The sequence below is a fragment of the Cebidichthys violaceus genome, unplaced genomic scaffold, assembly GCF_023349555.1.
Source record: "Cebidichthys violaceus isolate CVI_PGR_0920_01 unplaced genomic scaffold, fCebVio1.0.p SCAF_36, whole genome shotgun sequence".
Taxonomy (NCBI): domain Eukaryota; kingdom Metazoa; phylum Chordata; class Actinopteri; order Perciformes; family Stichaeidae; genus Cebidichthys; species Cebidichthys violaceus.
The window spans coordinates 162-19,424 of NW_027176550.1; the positions used below are offsets into that span (position 1 = coordinate 162).

Sequence of the window (19,263 nt, forward strand, 5' to 3'; positions counted from 1 at the left end):
TAAACACAAAAATCTGAGTGTGCTGCCAAGCTGCCAAGCTTTTGTTTGCTCACGAAACAATACGAGTTACAAAATCAGAGTTTTGCTGTTTGAATTATTCACAGGATTCTTATTAGGACTGACTATTCTTCTAATACACACATTACATCCACACAAACACAACAAACAAAGCAGCTCATCTTATTGAATTAACTATCAAGTTACTTCATGGAAACAAAATGTTTATTCATCAGAATCCCTCATGAATTCCTAGTTAGCTCTTAATTCTTAATGAACAAAACCTGTGGAAATGACCTAAAATTATATATATATTTTTATTTTTTTACACATTTAATTCCAAGAAAATAGGGTGTTGAATTACAGTTCTAATTCTCTGCTAAGGGGGGGTTTCTACTTTCTTCAGATTTAGTTTTCTGTTGCCTGCTTTAGGTACCATGAACCGTCTTTCTGTTTCGTCGTGTCTGATGATTGTGTTGAGCAATAACCGTCTGAAACGTCTCCCTCCAGGTTCAGACGGTGCTGAAAACGTTGCCGGTCCCGTCTACAAACCAAACCGAGCTCGTCTGGTGAACAGGAAGAAGCTGGAGTACAAGTGGGGCATGAACGTCCTCGGTGAGTCGGTTTTAGTTTTCCTAACTCGCGGTGCTTTTTTCCCCCTCCCTCCGGTTTTTCGCTGACCCGCCGCTTTGTCTCTTCCTCCAGGCCTGATCGGCTTCTTCATCACTTTGGGATCTGCATGAGCAGGATGGCGAGCGGGGGGAAGACCATGTGCGACTTCTTCAACATCCTCAACGAGATCATCATGACGATGGTCTCCATGATCATGTGGTCAGTGTCTTGTTGTTGCTGTGCGCCCGTCTTGCGTGCATGCACACGACGTGTGAGCGCGTGTCTGTTTGTGTTCGCATTGCTTTTTGACATTCTGGAGATGCCGCACACAGAGGTCAGCGGCAGCGATGGATGAGGAGGAGACGGCGTAGACGAGGCACGTCGTCGTGGGAACGAGCCTGAAGAGGAGCGAGAGAGAGAGAGAGAGAGAGAGAGAGAGAGAGAGAGAGAGAGAGAGAGAGAGAGGAAGAGGAAGAGGGAGGAAGGGTGTTAGTGAAGGACACGGACAGATGGGAAGAGAGCGAGGGCTTTCCCTGGCACACGGCTGGAGGCCGTGGTATGCTGGGGAGTAGCGGGGAAGTCGGGGAGGGGGGGGGGACAATGTTGCGGACTCCCAGGGGGGAGCCGGGGTGGAAGATGTCCAAAATGTAATGGATCAGGAGCCACTTTGGCGGAAAGCAGATGCGGGGTGGGAGGGGACGGTGTGGAAAGATGCATGTGAGAGCACGTCTTCAGAGAGCAGCGCACTCCTTGAGGCTTCGCAGGACTCCGGCTGGAGGCGCAGGAGAAAGACAGAGTAGTGGCACTCAGAGCGGGGGGGGGGGGGGGGGGGCGAGGTGGGGGTGGTTCGGGCTGGAAGAGAAACAGCAGGATGCTTGTGTTGCAGCAGCCCTCCGAGGAACATCTACATGCGCAGCTGGACACCAAAGGAATTGCGTCCTCGTTCGCATCACTCTCGCAGTATAAACAGATTACTCACGGGGCCCCACGCAGCTCGCCAAAACGCCAGAGTCCAGTGTATACAAAAAACACGTATCGTACATCCATCACGTTCGTACACGCGGCATGCTCCAGCAAACAGCTGTCGGGGTGGGGGGGGGGTGTTTGGGGCGACTCGCAGCTGACCTGGGAGAAGAACGGGCCCGCCGCTCTTGATTCGGACCAGGAGGAAGGGTCAGCGGGGGGGAACGCCGACTCGGTTCACGCTCCGACACAGCGCTCTGTGTTCATGGAGGGGAACAACTGCACTCCACGAGGCTGGAAACCAGAGATCCAAGAATGTGTTTAGTCCTCCCGGAGACAAAAGTCTTCCTCTGCCAGTCGATGAAGACGGGTATATTATAATGACAAATAACAAGTCTCGAGTCTTAAACTGATACATGCCTTCCAGGTGTCAGATAATATGCTTTCTAGGGCCGTGATTGAGTCTTCTAAAAGTCAGGAAATGGGGAAAATTGAGGCGATATCACGAAACTCCAAATTGACCAATCAGCTGAACTCTGTTCTCAGGTACTCTCCCGTCGGCATCGCCTCCCTGATCGCCGGGAAGATCGCGGCCATCGGGAACCTGGAGATCGTGGCCAGGCAGCTGGGCATGTACATGGTGACCGTCATGGTGGGCCTGGTGATCCACGGCGCCTTGATCCTTCCCGCTATATTCTTCGCCATCACCAGAAAAAGCCCTTTTACTTTCTACCAGGGGATCTTTCAGGCCTGGATCACGGCTCTGGGCACTGCTAGCAGGTAAGGACAGCCTGCAGGAGTGTGTGTGTGTGTGTGTGTGTGTAGGTTCTCTGTTTGGGCACGTGTTAACACATGTGCGTCACATGTTTCTGTTTTCAACATCCACCCCTCCAGCAGCTGCAGTAGACTGCTGTGATTGATCGGCGTAGCCTGCTGCTCGCTTTTCAGCTATCTGGGTTCAATGTGAAAACGGCCCGAGGGGCGAAAAATGTTTGGTGTTTACGCAGACGAATCGGGGACGGCGGAAGCCAAAATGTGTGTAAGCGCGGGCTATCATGGACAAGTCCATGTCAGACAGATCCAGTGTTGTAAATGTCTAAGCCTTTTGGGATTAGTCGTCAGCAGCCACGCTGCCCGGCTCGGCCCGGCCCGGCATCGCCGCTGAAGCCAACTGTCATTTTGGCACATTACTGAGGCTTTAGTGAAAATGGGTAATCCTATCAACGTTTTCTCTAATTATATTATGACCCGAGCTTAGCAGGGCCAGGAATCAAATTCCTTTAATTCACATGTTGGAGGATTGCAACAGTGGCCCACACCAGCTGTTGGGAGGCTGTCGGCCGACTCAAATTTCCACTTTTCTTTTTGTCTTTACCCCAACTTCACCTCCTCACCTCCTCACCTCTGCCTTTCACCACCTGTCTACCTATTTCATAGCACTTTGCTCCTGTTCTCTGTACGTCTGCACCTTGTCTTTGTTTTTAAATCGTTGTGGTGCCTTCTTCTTCTTCTTCTTCTTCTTCTTCTTCTTCTTCTTCTTCTTCTTCTTCTTCTTCTTCTTCTCCTCTCAGTGCAGGAACGCTACCCGTCACCTTCCGCTGCCTGGAGGAGAATCTGAAGATTGATAAGCGCGTGACGCGCTTCGTGCTGCCCATCGGCGCCACCATTAACATGGACGGCACGGCGCTGTACGAGGCCGTGGCGGCCATCTTTATCGCCCAGATGAACGACATCTCCCTGGACACCGGGCAGATCATCACCGTCAGGTGAGGTCGCATGGTGGTTGTGCTCGTGATGTTTCCCGGTTTAATACAACATCCACACTTACTTTTAAACATTATATGTTCCGGGAGTGGAATATGATATTCAGAACTGTGTTTTTATTATTGTACAATAAACCAAAAATAAGAATCGTTGGGTTTTTGTTACCTTAGAAGGCAGCTGGTCCTCTTCATGTAGTCCGCCATGTTTCTACAGTAGCCCAGAATGGACAAACCAAACACGTCGGCCACCGTAGTCCTCCCACACACTAACTTTCAGTTGGTGAAACCTCACCACTAGATGTCGCCAAATCCCGCACACTGCACCTTTAATATTAACGTTTAAAACGCGTACGAAGCTTCACAACGCTTCCACCTAACAAGCTATTTGCTGTCCGTTATTGTTTTCACCATCAGCTGATCACAAGGGAACAAGAGGTCTTATCAGTACCCGACTGAAAGTCACATGACGCGATCGCAGCATTCTGATTGGCTGTTGCAAACATTAAAAGCAGTCGTAGCCGTTTTTTAACCTAAATGCCGCTTTTAAAGGGTTGCATTACAACATTCCTGGGAACCAGAGTCAGATAAATTCCTTCACATTTGCATGTGACTTTCATCAGTTTGAGGCAGTGTGCTTTAATTTAACAACATGTAGTCATGACCGACATCTTTAAGTCCCGCAGTGAGGAAGTACGATTTCCCGTTTCTGAGGTTGCAGCTAAACATTCGCGTCTGATTGGAACCAGTCCGTCTGGATCAGACTCAGCTCGCCGCGGCTGCGGGTCGCAAATGAAGCGCGCCACTTTGAAGTTGTTTATTTTATGTCTTTCATCAACATCTGCGGTGGAACTGTTCTCGAATAAGATCCACATGGTGGTGTGTAGATCCTGCGATTGTCCAGTTTTAACGTCCCCCGGTCACAGCGGGGCGCTAATTTAGCGCTGCAGCTTTGTCAGAAAAGGACTGACATGTGAACGCAGAGCTCTGAGATCACTGGAACAGCATCGCGCGGTAAACAACCAAATGGCCTACAGTCACATCTGGGACCAACATGAACTGATAATATGTCTAATTGCAAACATGTCATGACGAGCAGCATTCCACTGAGTGGTAAAGATTTGAATATGAAAACTTAAAAAGAAGTCAGGAAACATTGAGAGAAGAGATCCGGTTCTGTTTGGCAGTAAACCTCTTTCTTCTGTATCCTACCAATGGGTGACGTCACCGTGATGTCACCCCGTGATGTCACGGTGACGTCGCGGGGGTGACGTCGCGGTGACGTCGCGGTGACATCGCGGTGACGTCGCGGTGACATCGCGGTGACTCCGTCCACTTCTTATTGACAGTCTTTGGCTCAGACTCAATTAAACGTCGATCAAATATTGTCAGAGTTTCTTAAGACAGAAGAGACGCTGCTACTAGCATTACTCCCAAATGTCAGTTTGTTGTTCTCGTCTCTAGTGTAGGACTCAACTGTTTCTATATTCGGGCCTTCAATCAGTGTCAGCAGAGGGGTGAGGACGTCTCAAACCACCGCTTCAGTCTTTTGATTCATTCAGAACATCTAAAAATAGTCCGAATCGAGTTTTTATGTTCTTTTATTCGGTCACATTATAAAAATGTATCACACACAACTCACGTTTTTGCAACCGTCTTCATGTGTCTTTGTAGTGGAGGAAGCTGTTGCTATGATGTTAGAGTAACCCTGTAAATCTGTGTTAACCCTCCGTTAATCCTACAGGCGGTTACTGCGGTGACAGATCACTTCTTTTCTTTTTTAAACCGCTGGCGCAACAACACGGTGACGTATGAAAAGGATTAAACTTTGCAAAACGATTTTTTCTCAGAAATGCGAGAACCTGTAGAACCTGTAGAACCTGTAGTACCCGTAGAACCCGTAGAACCTGTCACACGTGGAAAAAGACGTTTTTCGTGGAAATGCCGTTGAGCTGAAGCAAAAACCACAAAATTACGAAACGTGAAATTCATTTTCGTTTCATTTTATTGATTTATTACCATCAGAAACAATCATTTTGGAAAATGTTTATTTTTTTTCATCCCCCCCAAAACTGTCACGGCCCATTTCAGACTGGCGTTGTGAGACTTTTGAGATCATTTCATCTGTTGGAAGGACGTCAAATGTCTTCTTTCGCTTCAGAATCAGCTGTCAGGTTCCCTTTTATACCGACGTCAAGTAGTATCTCAGCGCTTTAGGGCTCGGATGCACCGAGCTAATTGGACTAAATGTGTTTATTGGCAGACATTCGGCTGACTAAGAAAGTTCAATCAACAACTGAAGGCGGTCGCTGAGCGATAGTTAGAGAATCTGAGATTTCATTCGGTCTGGTTCTCTTTACGCTTCTATCAAACGTATTCTCCTTTTATAATTATAGTATGTAATGACACATGTTAAATGTCTGTCATCGCTCTGACATCGCTCTATTTATGCGTGTGTGTGTGTGTGTTGGTCCTGTTTGTGCATGTGTGTGTGTGTGTGTGTGTGTGTGTGTAAAATTAACAGCAGAGTGAACATTAAAATGGATTTCCCCTCAGGGATCATAAAGTCTTCTTCTGAAACAGATTTGACAAACAGAAATGACTTAACTACGTCTGGTTTGTTTGTTTTTTTCCGTCCGTAGCGATGCTTTGTGAGTTCTTATATTACACACTACTGGCCTTAATAATTTCCTCTCACGCAGGTTCGGAGCACATGCACGCATGTCTACTTCCTGCATTCTTCGTGGTGTGTTCAAGTGCAGCGTCTCACAGAACGCCGCGAGGCAATCTAAAGTGTCGAGTAGAGCACAGAGCACTTTCTCAAAATCCAGATGTTTCCTTTCCTTCCTTTCCTCCCCCAGTCTGACTGCCACCCTGGCCAGTGTCGGCGCCGCCAGCATTCCCAGCGCTGGACTGGTTACCATGCTGCTGATCCTGACGGCCGTGGGGCTTCCCACTCAGGACATCAGTCTGCTCATCGCCGTCGACTGGCTGCTGTGAGTCAGGTGTCTGAAAGGTGGAGGCGTTTGAGTGTGTGTGACGCTCCAGAGCTTTTAATCAGAAACATTCGTGAGGACAGCTTTGGTGGTTTTGGTGGTTTTGGTGGTTTTGGTGTTTTTGGCGGTTTTGGTGGTTTTGGTGGTTTTGGTGGTTTTGGCGGTTTTGGCGGCTCCCTTCTATATCCTCCCCCCCTTGCTGACTCTGGTACTGTTTGTCCACCCAGTGACAGAATGCGTACCTCCATCAATGTGGTGGGCGACTCGTTCGGCGCCGGGATCGTGGACCACTTGTCGAAGGTCGAGCTGGCCGAACTCGACGCGGCGGAGTGGCAAATGCTCCACCCGGAGGAGCTCGACTTCATCCCGCCGCCGCCGATCCTCGCGGAGATGGACCCGATGGACCCGATGGACCCGATGGACCCGATCGACCCCTTCAAACCGCCCGAGCTGCCGCCCCGCTCCCCTCGCCCACCCAAACAAAACCACCACGGCCACGTTCTCTCCCAGTCCCAGTCCATCACTTACTCTCCGTCCCGTTCTGTCCGGTCTCCATCACCTCGCTCCATCCGCTCTCCCTCCCCGCGCTCCGTCTGCTCCCACTCCCCCCGGCCTTTCCGCACTCATTCACCGCGCGTCCTCCGCAGGACGGAGGCGGGCTACTGCGCCCTGCCCAGCCACGACAACCAGGTAACTCCTTCTTCTTCTTCTTCTGCTTCTTCTGCTTCTTCTTCTTCTTCTTCTTCTTCTTCTGCTTCTGCTTCTTCTTCTTCTTCTTCTTCTTCTTCTGCTGCTGCTTCTTCTGTTTCTTCTTCTTCTGCTTCTTCTTCTGCTTCTTCTTCTTCTGTTTCTTCTTCTTCTGTTTCTTCTTCTTCTGCTGCTTCTTCTTCTTCTGCTTCTTCTTCTTCTTCTTCTTCTTCTACTTCTTCTGCTTCTTCTTCTTCTTCTTCTGCTTTTTCTTCTTCTGTTTCTTCTTCTTATGCTGCTTCTTCTTCTTCTGCTTCTTCTTCTTCTGCTGCTGCTTCTTCTTCTTCTTCTTCTGCTGCTGCTTATTCTTCTTCTTCTTCTTCTTCTGCTTCTTCTTCTTCTTCTTCTTCTTCTGCTTCTTCTTCAAGCAGAAGAAGAAGAAGTTATTCTTCTTCTGTTTTCTCAACAAAGATAGTTCCACAAACAAATGAAGTTGACACTTGTGTGTATCTTTAAAACGTGTGAATCTAGAGGACAGGAAGCATAAAATATTGGTATTAACAAGATATTAGAAGTGTTATCAACACGACTATTGGATGATTTAAGTCTTTATCACGTGTGTTTCCACTGTTTTAGTCTTTAGGCTTCGACGTGTTCTCATCCCGTCTCTTTTGCCCTCTCCAGATTCCCAAAATGCCTCGCTCCCACAGAGAGAGAGAGAGGGAACGGGAGCGCCTGAGGCGAGAGAGCGAAACCGAAGAGGAGGAGGAGAGAGAGAGGGTCTTTTGTGAAACGAGCGACGGCGAGGAGAGCGACGACACCGCCTACGATCGGAGGCAGGCGATGCCGCACAGCGACCTGCCGTGATCACGCTTCTACCGCTAAAACAAAAAACAACAAAACAAAAAAAGCTTCCCCCATCTATTAGTTTTCATTTTTTTTTTTTAAAACGACAGCTTTTCGAGGTCCACACACTGGATTTCTGGCAGGTCACATTGCTCCTCCTCTTAGACGCGTTTAGAGTCACTGCTCCTGATTAACAGGATGTTGGATTATTGATCGATCCGCTCGCTTTGAGCTCGGTGTACACGGATGCTAAAATGCCGAGGTGGCCCCTTTTAAAAACCGAGGCCTGAGACTTCTCGCTCTTTGGTTTGCAAAACAGAGCTTTAAACGGAGAGTTTCTTCCCCTAGCTTACTCATGTCGTCCATCACTGTCTTGATTTCGTCATTTCACGGTGAAACCTGAATGTCTGATCTTCCTTAAACTCGCCTGATAGGAGAGGACTTGTGAGTCTGCTCTCGATGACAAAAGCATCTTGGGCGTTATCCGCCTTTTAACGCACAAACACCGGTTATTAGTTGACCCTTTACCGTATTTCCTTCTCCTCTACTTTTATTTTCCTGACAGGAAGTGAGCTTCACATTTTGAGAAAGACGCTTTTCTTGCAGATTGTGAGAACACACAGATGTTACGCTCATGTTTCAGAGTAAATCCACCGACCAGCATCCTCCACAGCTCACTAATCAACACGTTATATGTTGTTTGTTCAACCCGTACAAAGGTACAAGTATAAAAATATCAATTACGGACTATTTCCTGTAATTTCCTGCTTTTCTGCTGTCGAGAAACATTCCAGCAAATACAGTAAATATCTGTAAAGTCACAACTTTGTCGTTTTTTTTTACCCTTCTGCTTTTGTGCTGATCAAACAAACACCGTGTTAAGCAGTGAGCGTTTAAGATGCTGGTTGGAGTGTTTTTGTTGTCGTTCGGACAGAGCCAGGCTAGCTAAGTCTTTATGCTAAGCTAAGCTAACAGGTTAAAGTGGTGTCGATCTTCTAATTTAACTCCCAAAAATGTTGAACTTTAAATAACCGTGAGACTACCAGCAGGTTCACGTAAAGTGGAAGAAGTTCAAAAACCAGCAGACGTTATTTTTCCTTCGTCTCGTTAACGTTTTCCGTCCTCGGTGCTCTTCTTGCACGTCACCTCTCGTCTTGATGTTGATACCGTCTCTATATCATCTATGCTTTGTATTTCCTCGTTGTGGTCTTGTTTAAATTGACTAGTTTTAACTCTCACTGTTCATTCTTAAATGCTGTAAAATAGCGTCATCGGTCTCTCCCTCCCCCGCTGAAATTGCCTTTCATTTTAACTTTAACTTCATCAACCGCCTCCCCGCCTCCTGAAGTCTTAACTCAGAATCACAAGTCCGGCTCGTGTGTATATTGTATGTAATAAAATCTTAAGAGATTTATTTAAAATAACTGCGACTCTCCTGTGTTTCCTCTGCTGCTTAAGCGCAAATCTGCGGAGGGATTTGCAGTCGGAAAGGGGGACACGCGTCAGTGTTCGGTGACTAAGATGCGGGGGAGGGGGGGGGGAGAAAAAAAAATCCCGGCAGACAACGATATTACCGGGTGGGAAAAAAAGTTGCAACAAACACACATTTCTGATGAGACAAAGACACACAGATACCAACACACATAATCCTCTCAAAGAAGAGTTAGAGATGGGGGGGGGGGGGGGGGGGGGGCAGGAGAGGGTGAGGGACGGGAGAGGAATCGGAGGGCGGCAGATGGCCAGAAAGACGTCAATCCTTTTCATTCTTCCCAGACAGCATAAGGGCTCTGTGGGTGATTGCAACCGGTGCTGACGTTGGATTCGGGTCCAGTGCACGTCAGAGAGTCGGGGGGGGGGGGGGGTCCTGTAGCATGAGAGGGAGCTCCAACACATGACACGAGGATATCACACCATCTGATAGAGAGAGGGGGGGGGGGGGTGGTCAGCAATTTAATCACTGCAGCCAGCATGGAGAGGACAGTGTGTGTGTGTGTGTGTGTGTGTGTGTGTGTGTGTGTGTGTGTGTGTGTGTGTGTGAGGGTCGGGGGTTACGAGGAGCATCATCTGCTCCGAAGCACTTTCCCTTCTCTTTACTTTAGCTCAACTCAAACCCGGTGGTTGTTTATTAATTCAGTTTGTCCCCTCGCTGAAGATGAGTCCCGGATGAAGACAGACATCGGTAGATGAAGAGTTGACTTTGATTTATAGCTTTAATATCTAATTTAACTGGACATTTGGAGAAAAAAAAAATGTCTTTGGTGGCTACTAACAACGTCACGCGTTCAGCTAACTAAACCTAAACTTGTGTATTTAAAAAAAAAAAAAGAGGCGCTGTGCGTGTAACGGGCGTGTGCTGACACGTCTAGAACCGACACCAGAGGGGCTCTAGAGCGCCGTGGTTTGAAGTTGAGGACCGCTGCGGCGTCGGTATTTCTCGAGTTGAAGGAAGCGAGGACATGTTGCCATGGCTCCAGATTGAAAACCTGATGTAACAGGAGGCACCAGTTCACGCAGTAACAGCCGTGGGATCAGATATTGCGGTTTCAATGGAGACATTTGTGTCCTCAAGTGTCTGTTATTATGGCTACAAAGTTGATTATGGACTCATAATAGGAGCTGAGTTTGAACACTAAACGAATATTAAAGCGTCCACAAACGTCCCCAGTGATGCACGCTTTCATCTGCTTCCATGTTTGGTGCAATGATTCAGTCAAAGTCTTCTTTTTCCTTTCTTAACAACATGGAATGAAAACAACATAACGTAAGTCATGTGGATCGCGTGGCATAGATTGACGCGATGGTTTCGCTTGGTTAGTTCTGAAGTCTCTCGTGTCACATTACTGTAAATTGAATCCAGTGACAGATGTCCCGGGGTTTTCTTTAAAACAGCCTGACACCTAGAGGCGGGATCACTCATCACATGCAGCAGCGCACACAATGTCTGCGCTACACCCGTCGCCCTCCATCGCCGCTGTGTGAACGACTCGAGCGCACAGCATCGCATTCTCCCCCAGCGAGTCAGCGAGTCACGTGGAAGGAACGCACAAATCCACGAGTTATGAGTGATTAACATATGATCTTTATTAAATAAAAGGAAGACATATATGTTTGCACAGCCACATCTGTCTTCAGACTATATGCAGGTCGCACTACATCCACACAGTCAAAACAACAACGTATAAAATGAAGCGTATAAAGGGTTTATTAAGTCTGGGGTTCAAAGAATTTGCAAAAAAAAAAAGTATCAAAATCCTGCAAAATAACCGATTTATCTGCTGCATATTTAGCAAGATTTGTCTGAATGCACGTCTTGATAGTTCTGCTTGGATTTACTCAGCTGTAAGGGGTAAATGACGCGGATCAGATGTTTTATCAGCATATGTACAATTTTGTTTCTCTTCCATTGAGAAGCTGCTTTAGGATAAATGTCTCATAGATGTCTTCACAGAGCTCTGAGAAAGTGTTTTTTTTTCGAGTGCTGCAGGGACGACGTATTTCAGGAGGTTAATGCCAACCGGATCTTCCTGTTGGATTTTGGATTATTACGGAAAGTAAACGTTTTTGTTCAGCGACGTGATCTTCACAGATGAACACCACGTTTGTGGGTTTTTTTTTTTTGAAGCGCGATTCTGCAGAAGTGAAAAAAGCTAACGTCAGCTTATTAACCAGACCCCCCCGGTCACATGACTTCACCAAAACATGACTGACGTCTCATTTAGCCACTTTTTTTTAAGACTTCAAAAGCTTCAGTAAAAGTTTTTACTGACATATTTTATATTTTAGTGCAAAACATTAAAATCTCTCAAGCTTGCGTTGACCACAGACCTCATTTCAGGCGTCTGACCAAAAAAAAAAAAAAATAAATACATCGACTTTAAGACAAGGAAACAGGAAGTGCAACAACACTGACTCATGTGTGGGTTTGGGGACTCATTCCTGCAGCACTCTTTGAACAATTGGAATTCATTATAAGCGGCACGTTGATGAAAGAGTTGACCGTTTATAGTTAACAGTTAAAGTTCAACAAAGAAAGCTCTCAAAGAGTCCTAATATAAATACACGTGGACATTCACTCTTAGCGAAATCATAAATATAAAAACTAAACGGTGTATTACAAGTGTTCATAAAGGCTGTTCATCCACTTGTATGCGATTTGGGGGTCAAAGGTCAGCTGAGGGAAACCACGAACTCTTTAACAGCCACCTGTCACGCGCACAGATGTCAGGTGTTTGATACTCGGACCGACAGATGCAAAACATCTGCTCCTCGTAGTTTAAGGCAGAGAGTTAAGAGTTCTCGGTGACGTGACGTCACGCCCCTTCGGACCCGTCGGAGTTCAAGCGTTGCTTTCGGTCGCCGTCGGTAGAAATGTCAGCCGGCTCATCGTCTCTCTCTCTCTCTCTCTCGTCGCCGTATCCATTACGCTGCTGTATGTGACATACGAACTGGCTTCGGACCAACTACATGAACTCTTGTCCGCACCGCCTCGGCGACCTCTTTGTGGCCGACGTCAGCGCGAGATTACAACGGTGCATTTCTGCCATAGCTCGGACAAGCAGAGGGCATCAACGCCTGCGACGGCGTGCGTTCAGGCTCCCGTGCGATATCGTGCAGAGCGGCGGTTTGCGGCGCTGCGGTTCACTTCACGCAATCACATGTACGTCTGCGTGAAGCGGCGTCTCCTGCCGTGCAGCACTTCACGCCGTCACATCTCTGCAGCAGTGACATCCGTCATCACAGGGATCACACAAACGATGCCTCTGTTTGTATTCTCTTCCTTTTTCCCATTTAAGATTTTTTATTTATTTTTTTGCAGTATTTAACAACACTTCTCTCTGTTTTAAAGACATTTTCAGATTCCTCAAATTATCCCTTCGTCCAGCCGGGACAAAGCATTGTCCATCTAAGAGTTTATATATAGGGAGAATACAGCCTCCAATAATAAATGTATACAGACTAAATATTAATTTGGGGTTAAATTAAGGTTTTCTTTCTGGGAAATCCCTAATTTGCTATATTTCATGTAGTTATTTTGAGGAAACTTCCCAGGAAATTATAAGGTATATTAGGGACCCGTAAAATGAAGCGATACCTGAAACTTTTATCAACATTTGTCTAATTAATTACATTTTTCTTACCCAAAACGAGCAAAAAAAGCTTATTTGTTTGGTTTAAGAAACAGAGTCAGAAGTTAGGAAAGAAGAAATCTTCTTCATTGTGCAGCAGGTGTAACATTTGTGTTATTTGAGCCGGGTGGAGGATTCTTTGAGGAGTCTGGACACGTCTTAAGCACAGCGGTAAGTTTTGTCAAACAAAGATCAGATTGTATTTACTCATTGAGAAAAAAACGGATGTTTACTGTAAACGATGAGTCGAATAAAACCAAGCAAAAGCCTCAAATGTAACAAATTAGGGCTTGTGTCAGTGCCAGGTCTTTGTGTGCATGTCCCGCTTCACTCGTCCTGTCTCTTTGTACTCTCCGTCTCTTGCTTGGCAGCGTTAAATGTCCGACCTCCTCTCTGTTAAACCTGAGTGACCAGAGTTTCGTTGAGGTAAGAGTTTATCCCTCTGCGGCCGCCAGCTTCCTGTCCGGTACAAAGCACCGCCGGGAGGGAACCATTGAGCGGCGGGCAGACGCCCCTGCTGTCCAGCCCGTACAGGGGTGCGTGATCTCCCCTGTGTTCGTGCCCCTCGTCCACTCCTTCCTCACACTCCCCCTCTTCGTCGTCCTCTCCGTCCCAGAGCGACGTGGCCACGTGTTTGTACTCGGTCGTTTCCTCGCACTCCATCTCGCGGTGGTAGAAGTAGCTGAAGTTGGACACGATGACGGGCACCGGCAGCGAGATGGTGAGCACGCCGGCGATGGCGCACATGGAGCCCACCAGCTTCCCCCCGACCGTCTCCGGGAACATGTCCCCGTAGCCGACCGTTGTCATGGTCACCACAGCCCACCAGAACGCCTCGGGGATGCTGGTGAACGCCGTATCGGGACTGTCCACCTCTGCAAAGTAGGCGGCGCTAGAAAAGAGTATGACGCCGATGAAGAGGAAGAAGATGAGCAGGGCGAGCTCTCTGAGGCTGGCCTTCAGCGTCTGGCCCAGGATCTGGAGGCCCTTGGAGTGACGAGAGAGCTTGAAGATCCTGAAGACCCTCACCAGCCTGATGACCCTGATGAGGGCCAGGGACACGGAGGGCTGGGCGCCTTTGTCCTTGGCCAGCTCCGTGCCCAGCGTGACGAAATAGGGAATGATGGCGAAGAAGTCGATGGTGTTCATGACGTCTTTGAAGAAGTGCACCTTGTTGGGAGCGCAGACTAGGCGCACGATGAGTTCAAAGGAGAACCAGATGATGCAGATGGTCTCCACGATGAAGAAGGGGTCCTGGAAGGGGGTGAAGCCCGGTGAGACCGAGATGGTTTCGTTCGCGATGGTGGGGTGAGGCATGGTGATGTATTGCTGTAAAACAAAAAAAAACAAAAAAAATGAAGTGGTTGCAGTTGCACTCGGAGATTAAACAAATGAACCACATACATATTCTGTCATGTGTTGTTTATCAAACATCTCATCTCATCTCTCTAGAAATACGAGAATAAAGGGGAAAGGTAATGCTATAATGACTATCTCTATGGAGACGATGTTTACGAGAGAGGACACAAGGACAGGGGATCAGTAAGAAGAAGAATTTATTCTTAAAGTTTGTCCTCAGCACATTCGGAGTATGACACCTGTCGTCGGGGTCCGATCGAGCCTGTGAGTTCTGTGATACGGTGCTAACTTTCCTCTCCTCTCCATTTTCACTCCACCGGCTTTATTTTTCCTCTTATATAAATCAGTTTCTCTATATTTAAACACGCACACAAAAAAAACATTAAGTTCATGTGACGCTGGGTTGCGTTACACCCCCCCCCCCCCCCCCCCACGGCCGTGGCATCTGACACTTCGTTTAACTGGGCTGCTTGTTTTTTTCTGAGAAGTAGGTGCGGGTTTCAAATGGCTGGGCATTAATGTCTTTTAACAAGTTAGATAGAGTTACTGGAGCTACTGGTGGCCTCGCAGCACATATTGTCCCCAACGCTACGTGTATTAATATGTTTTTATATGTTTCTGTCCGTTCCGTGTCGTCATGTCTCTTTACACCAACAACACTGTCTGCAACATGTACAAAGTTAATTATATGACTGACGCAACTTGGCATCAGAAAAAAGGGGGGGGGGGGGGGGCGGTTCTCACTTTAATGCCGGGACGCCATGTTGGTCCAGACTGAAATATCTCAACAAATATTGGATGGATTGCAATTCAATTTTCAACAAACATTCATGGTTCCCAGAGGATGAACCCTAATAATGCTTGTGATCATCGGACTTCCATCCATCCATAGTTTGTGCTTAATGCTAACTAGCAAATGCCAGCATGTCAACACACTTAACAAACAAACATCGGCATGCTAGCACGCTGACGTTAGCATTTAGCTCACAGCCCATAGAAATAGAACAGCAGTCACACAGACCATTTAAAGAAACGTAGCAGGACCGGCGGACATTTTTATGTGTACGGTTGTTTTGCGACACTTGTAGCGGGCTAGCTTCTGTACAAACTAAACCAGCTTACGGCAAGTTTCGGACTCACTGAGGGGAGGTTTTAGCAGTAACGACTAGGATGAGCAGTGGAGTAAAAACGTTACGAAGCGTAGAGAAGCCGGAGTAAATGAGTCAAATGTAAGATCTGAGATTTGAACCTGTCAACAGCTTGCCGGCAGGCTAATAGCTAACGGTGCTAACAGTGCTAACAGTGCAAACTACAGCTGACAGAGCTAACAATGTTTACCTAAATTGTATTAAATGGCAAAATTGGCAAAATTTGGGCCCATAGATTTTTGTGATTTAAGCTAGTTAAAAGACTTGTCAAACAAAACCAATGTGGTTGGTTGGATTTTCACCACCACCTGGCGAGTGAGTGATTGCGTGGGGACGGCTGTGCATGCGGGGTTCTGTTTTGTTTGTGTAGCGTCCAGAAGCTGCTCTGATCACATGACACACACCCTTATATGTATGCGAGTAACGGAGCGGTGTGTTGGTGGCGATGAGGGAAACGTAAATCCAGCGAGCGCGGCAGCGGTGTCACTTCTGCTGCCCGAACTTCCAGAATTTGCCCCGTCTCCAGGCTACAGGAGTGTGAGCGAGGCTAATTTCATTTCGCGCCGGTCATCAGAAAAGGCGATCTGACCGCGAGCCTCTTTTCCATGCTGTTTTCAGTTTGTAGCGTATGAGTCACCGCGTTTATTAATACAGACGTTGGTTTACGTGTTGATGTGGTCTTAGGGTTGTCCTTCCTCTATATTTAGCCCTTTAGCTCTCTAAGGGGTAACGTGAGACAAGGTCATCTCCTTTCCTTCCTTTCACTTCACACGCCTATTTTACCTCTCCCTCATTCCACTCTCTCTCTCTCTCTCTCTCTCTCTCTCTCTCTCTCTCTCTCTCTCTCTCTCTCTCTTTCTCCAAAAATTTTAAGTATCCAGTCCAACCTGAGTGTGCTTGTTAATTCTGGCAGTCGGCCCAGAGTGGTCGACAAGCTGGATCATCTCCACAACGTAAACCTCCCATCCAACATGCTCTGTCTGCACTCGTCTTTCCTCACTCTTGTTTTTCCACCAGCGGTTTCAACTGTCACTCCTCATCTCCTTTCGCCTCAATTTTGAGTGGATCAGATTTAACGACAAGTCCAAAATAATCTCGGGAAGAAAAAAAAAAAACAGCCTCCCCTTCCCTGTCTGCTGCTTTCCCTTCTCTCGATCTTAATTCTGAGCTTTGATGTTTCTAATCATCCCTTAGATTCTTCTCTCCCTCATGCTGCAATAGCTGGCGGCACCTGTTCCCCTCATCGCTCCTTTGCGGCGGCAACCTCTGACCTCTTTGCACCCTGTCAGCTACCTCCATACATGACCTCCAGCTTGTGTCAGCACCGTGTAGCCCGTCCTCACCTCCCTCTGTTCCTTCTCGTGCCTGAACTCGGGCAGAGTCTCCAGGCAGAAGATGAGAATGGAGAGCACGATGACCATGACGCTGATGATGGCGATGATCCGAGCTCCGCTGGAGGACTCCGGATACTCAAACAGCATCCAGAGGCGACGCTGCAAGTCGCCGGCGGGCAAAGGCCTCTCCTCCTCCTTGGGGAAGCCCTCGTCCGCTTTGTAGCGGTCGATGGTCTCCTCTCCGAGCTCGTAGAAGCGCAGCTCCTCCAGGAACATGTCCAGAGGGACGTTGGCGGGCCGACGCAGCCTCCCGCCGGACTGGTAGAAGTACAGGATGGCGTCGAAGCAGACGCGGCTCCTGTCCAGGAAGAGCTCGTTCCGCACGGGGTCGAAGTAGCGGAGGCGTCGACGGGGGTCACCCAGCAGGGTGTCGGGGAACTGGGCGAGGGTGCGGATCTGAGTCTCGTAGCGCATCCCCGACACGTTGATGGCCAGACGTTCAGCCAGGGCCCAGCCGCTCCTCCACGGACGGCAGCGTTTCTCCTTCTTGGCCTCTCCGCTCGGCTCCTTCCCACTGATCTCCTTCTCCAGCTTGTTGTGCTTGTCTTTGGTCCACTTTTCTTCATCGCCGACCTCCTCGGCCTTCTGGTTTTCTTTCGTCTGCCCTCCTCCTCCTCCTGTTCCTGTTCCTCCTCCTTTGTCTTGATGATCCATCACTCAGTCTTTCTTTCTCGCTCACTCTGGGAACTGAACAACAAAACAGGGAAACGACGGTAGATAACAGCCAAAAGAAAACACATAAAGGTTATTAACATTAAATAAATTGCCCCTCAGTTGTTAAGTTGTGTCATAAAATCCAACGCCTAGCAACACATCCTCAACAATTGTACATTATTTTCCCAGAATATCTCGGAACTAATTAATGAAACATTAAAACCTCACCTCAGTTTTCTCTGTGAATTCAGCTGCACAATTTTCTGGACAACAAAAAATAAAACGTATTTAGATCACATCACAGTTCTTTGTATTTGCTTGAATTGTGTGATGGACAGAGTCAAACTCAACCAAACTACTAAATCAAAGCAGAATTTGTACAGAAATGTCCCCATTTTTTACATTAATTAGAAGATTTACGTACTTCTCCCATTACATTCCGTACTGTAAATAACATCATGCAGACGCTTCGTGCAAAAAAAACAAGCTCCACACATGCGGTCGGCTTCACGCTCATCACCAGTTTATCAGCATGTCCAGATCTCCCAGTAGAAACCTCCTCTCACCCGTCTGCCTGCCGGAGCCGCTGGTTCAAACTAATCACCCCTCCAGAGATTGACCATGGCTCCCTCCTGCTTGCACCTCCAACCTCAGGGTGCCTTTTGGGCTGACCTTTCCCCTCTTCCGTGTGTCAATTCCCTCATCATGATGTCCAGACAGGAGGAAGGGGAGGTGGCAGAGGGAGCAGCGTGGCTCCCTTAGGGGGCTGCTGCGGCGTTAATCTGCCGCGCCGGGTGAAGTTCAGATAGTTACGCTTGTTTGTAGGTCACTCGCGGTCTTCGCTTGTGCTCTCTCTCACGCTCGGTGTGCCCCCGGGGAATGCTGTCGGGCCGAAATTCAATCTTCGACCCACTCCTCCTCCAAAAGCACCGCCGCCACCTCTCCCCCCACTTTTTCTCTGCCCCCAACAACTCTTACTGTCCAAAAATGTCACCCTCTTAACCTCTCACTCTCTCTTAAACATACTGTACATATTTGCACGCATGTGTGCACATGAACCTGCACACTCACATAGGCTAAAACTATTATGTTAAAAAAAAAGGAACAATTTTAAGATTTACTTTGTAAATGAAGGCTACAAATATGTGGATGTTGTTCTCTAAATGCTTTCATAGCGTTGCTTTCATCATCTATCTGTAATTGACTACTTGGCTTCGTGCAGAATTGTCCACAAATTTAAAACATGGCAAATGAAACTTGACCTGCCAGTCCAGCCGTCATTTTGAATTAAATATAAATCTGGATGTCTGTGGTTATTTTAGACACATCATGGGCTATCAAGCATCTCTGTGTGGCACAGGCCCAGGGGCCCGAAGTGTCAGGGGCCTCCCAGGCCTTAAACTACAAAATTGTACAAAAAAAGAGACACATACCAACAAGGAAGAGACTCAAAATGGTCTTAAAGAAACAAAAACAACAACAAAAATACACTAGATGACTACAAAGAGAGACAAAGAGATACATAACAACTACATAAAGATACAAAACAACTACAAAGACATGCACAACAACTTCAAAAAGTAGCAAAGCAATTACAAAATGACACAAATCAACCTCAAAGAGAAACAAAATGACACAAAAAGACACAAAACCACAGAGAGAAGTGTAAACAACCACAAAGACACACAAAACAACTACAAAGAGACACAAAACAACCACAA

General features: G+C 47.4%; 2 protein-coding genes across 3 annotated transcripts; one reads left to right on the forward strand and one right to left on the reverse strand.

Annotated features, from left to right (window-relative positions):
• Window positions 1-507: 507 nt before the first annotated feature.
• LOC137883978 (excitatory amino acid transporter 2-like) lies at window positions 508-9,234 on the forward strand (the record flags this gene model as incomplete). Its single annotated transcript, XM_068725598.1, is given in 8 exon segments — window positions 508-612; window positions 703-720; window positions 723-828; window positions 2,119-2,352; window positions 3,144-3,338; window positions 6,194-6,328; window positions 6,556-7,018; window positions 7,700-9,234. Coding segments are annotated over 8 exon segments (1,439 nt in total), but the record flags the coding sequence as incomplete, so codon positions are not given.
• A 1,689-nt stretch (window positions 9,235-10,923) lies between these two features.
• LOC137884093 (potassium voltage-gated channel subfamily A member 7-like) lies at window positions 10,924-18,288 on the reverse strand. 2 transcript variants are annotated; one of them, XM_068725784.1, is made up of 4 exons: window positions 18,063-18,288; window positions 17,771-17,805; window positions 16,838-17,575; window positions 10,924-14,316 (listed from the first exon to the last, which is right to left on the reverse strand). In XM_068725784.1, the coding sequence occupies exons 3-4, from the start codon at window positions 17,540-17,542 to the stop codon at window positions 13,384-13,386; spliced, it is 1,638 nt and encodes a 545-aa protein (XP_068581885.1). In that variant the 5' UTR covers window positions 17,543-17,575; window positions 17,771-17,805; window positions 18,063-18,288; the 3' UTR covers window positions 10,924-13,383. The 2 variants fall into 2 exon arrangements, with proteins under 2 accessions (XP_068581885.1, XP_068581886.1); XM_068725785.1 differs by lacking the exons at window positions 17,771-17,805; window positions 18,063-18,288 and having other exon boundaries at window positions 16,838-17,642.
• Between the last annotated feature and the right edge of the window lie 975 nt (window positions 18,289-19,263).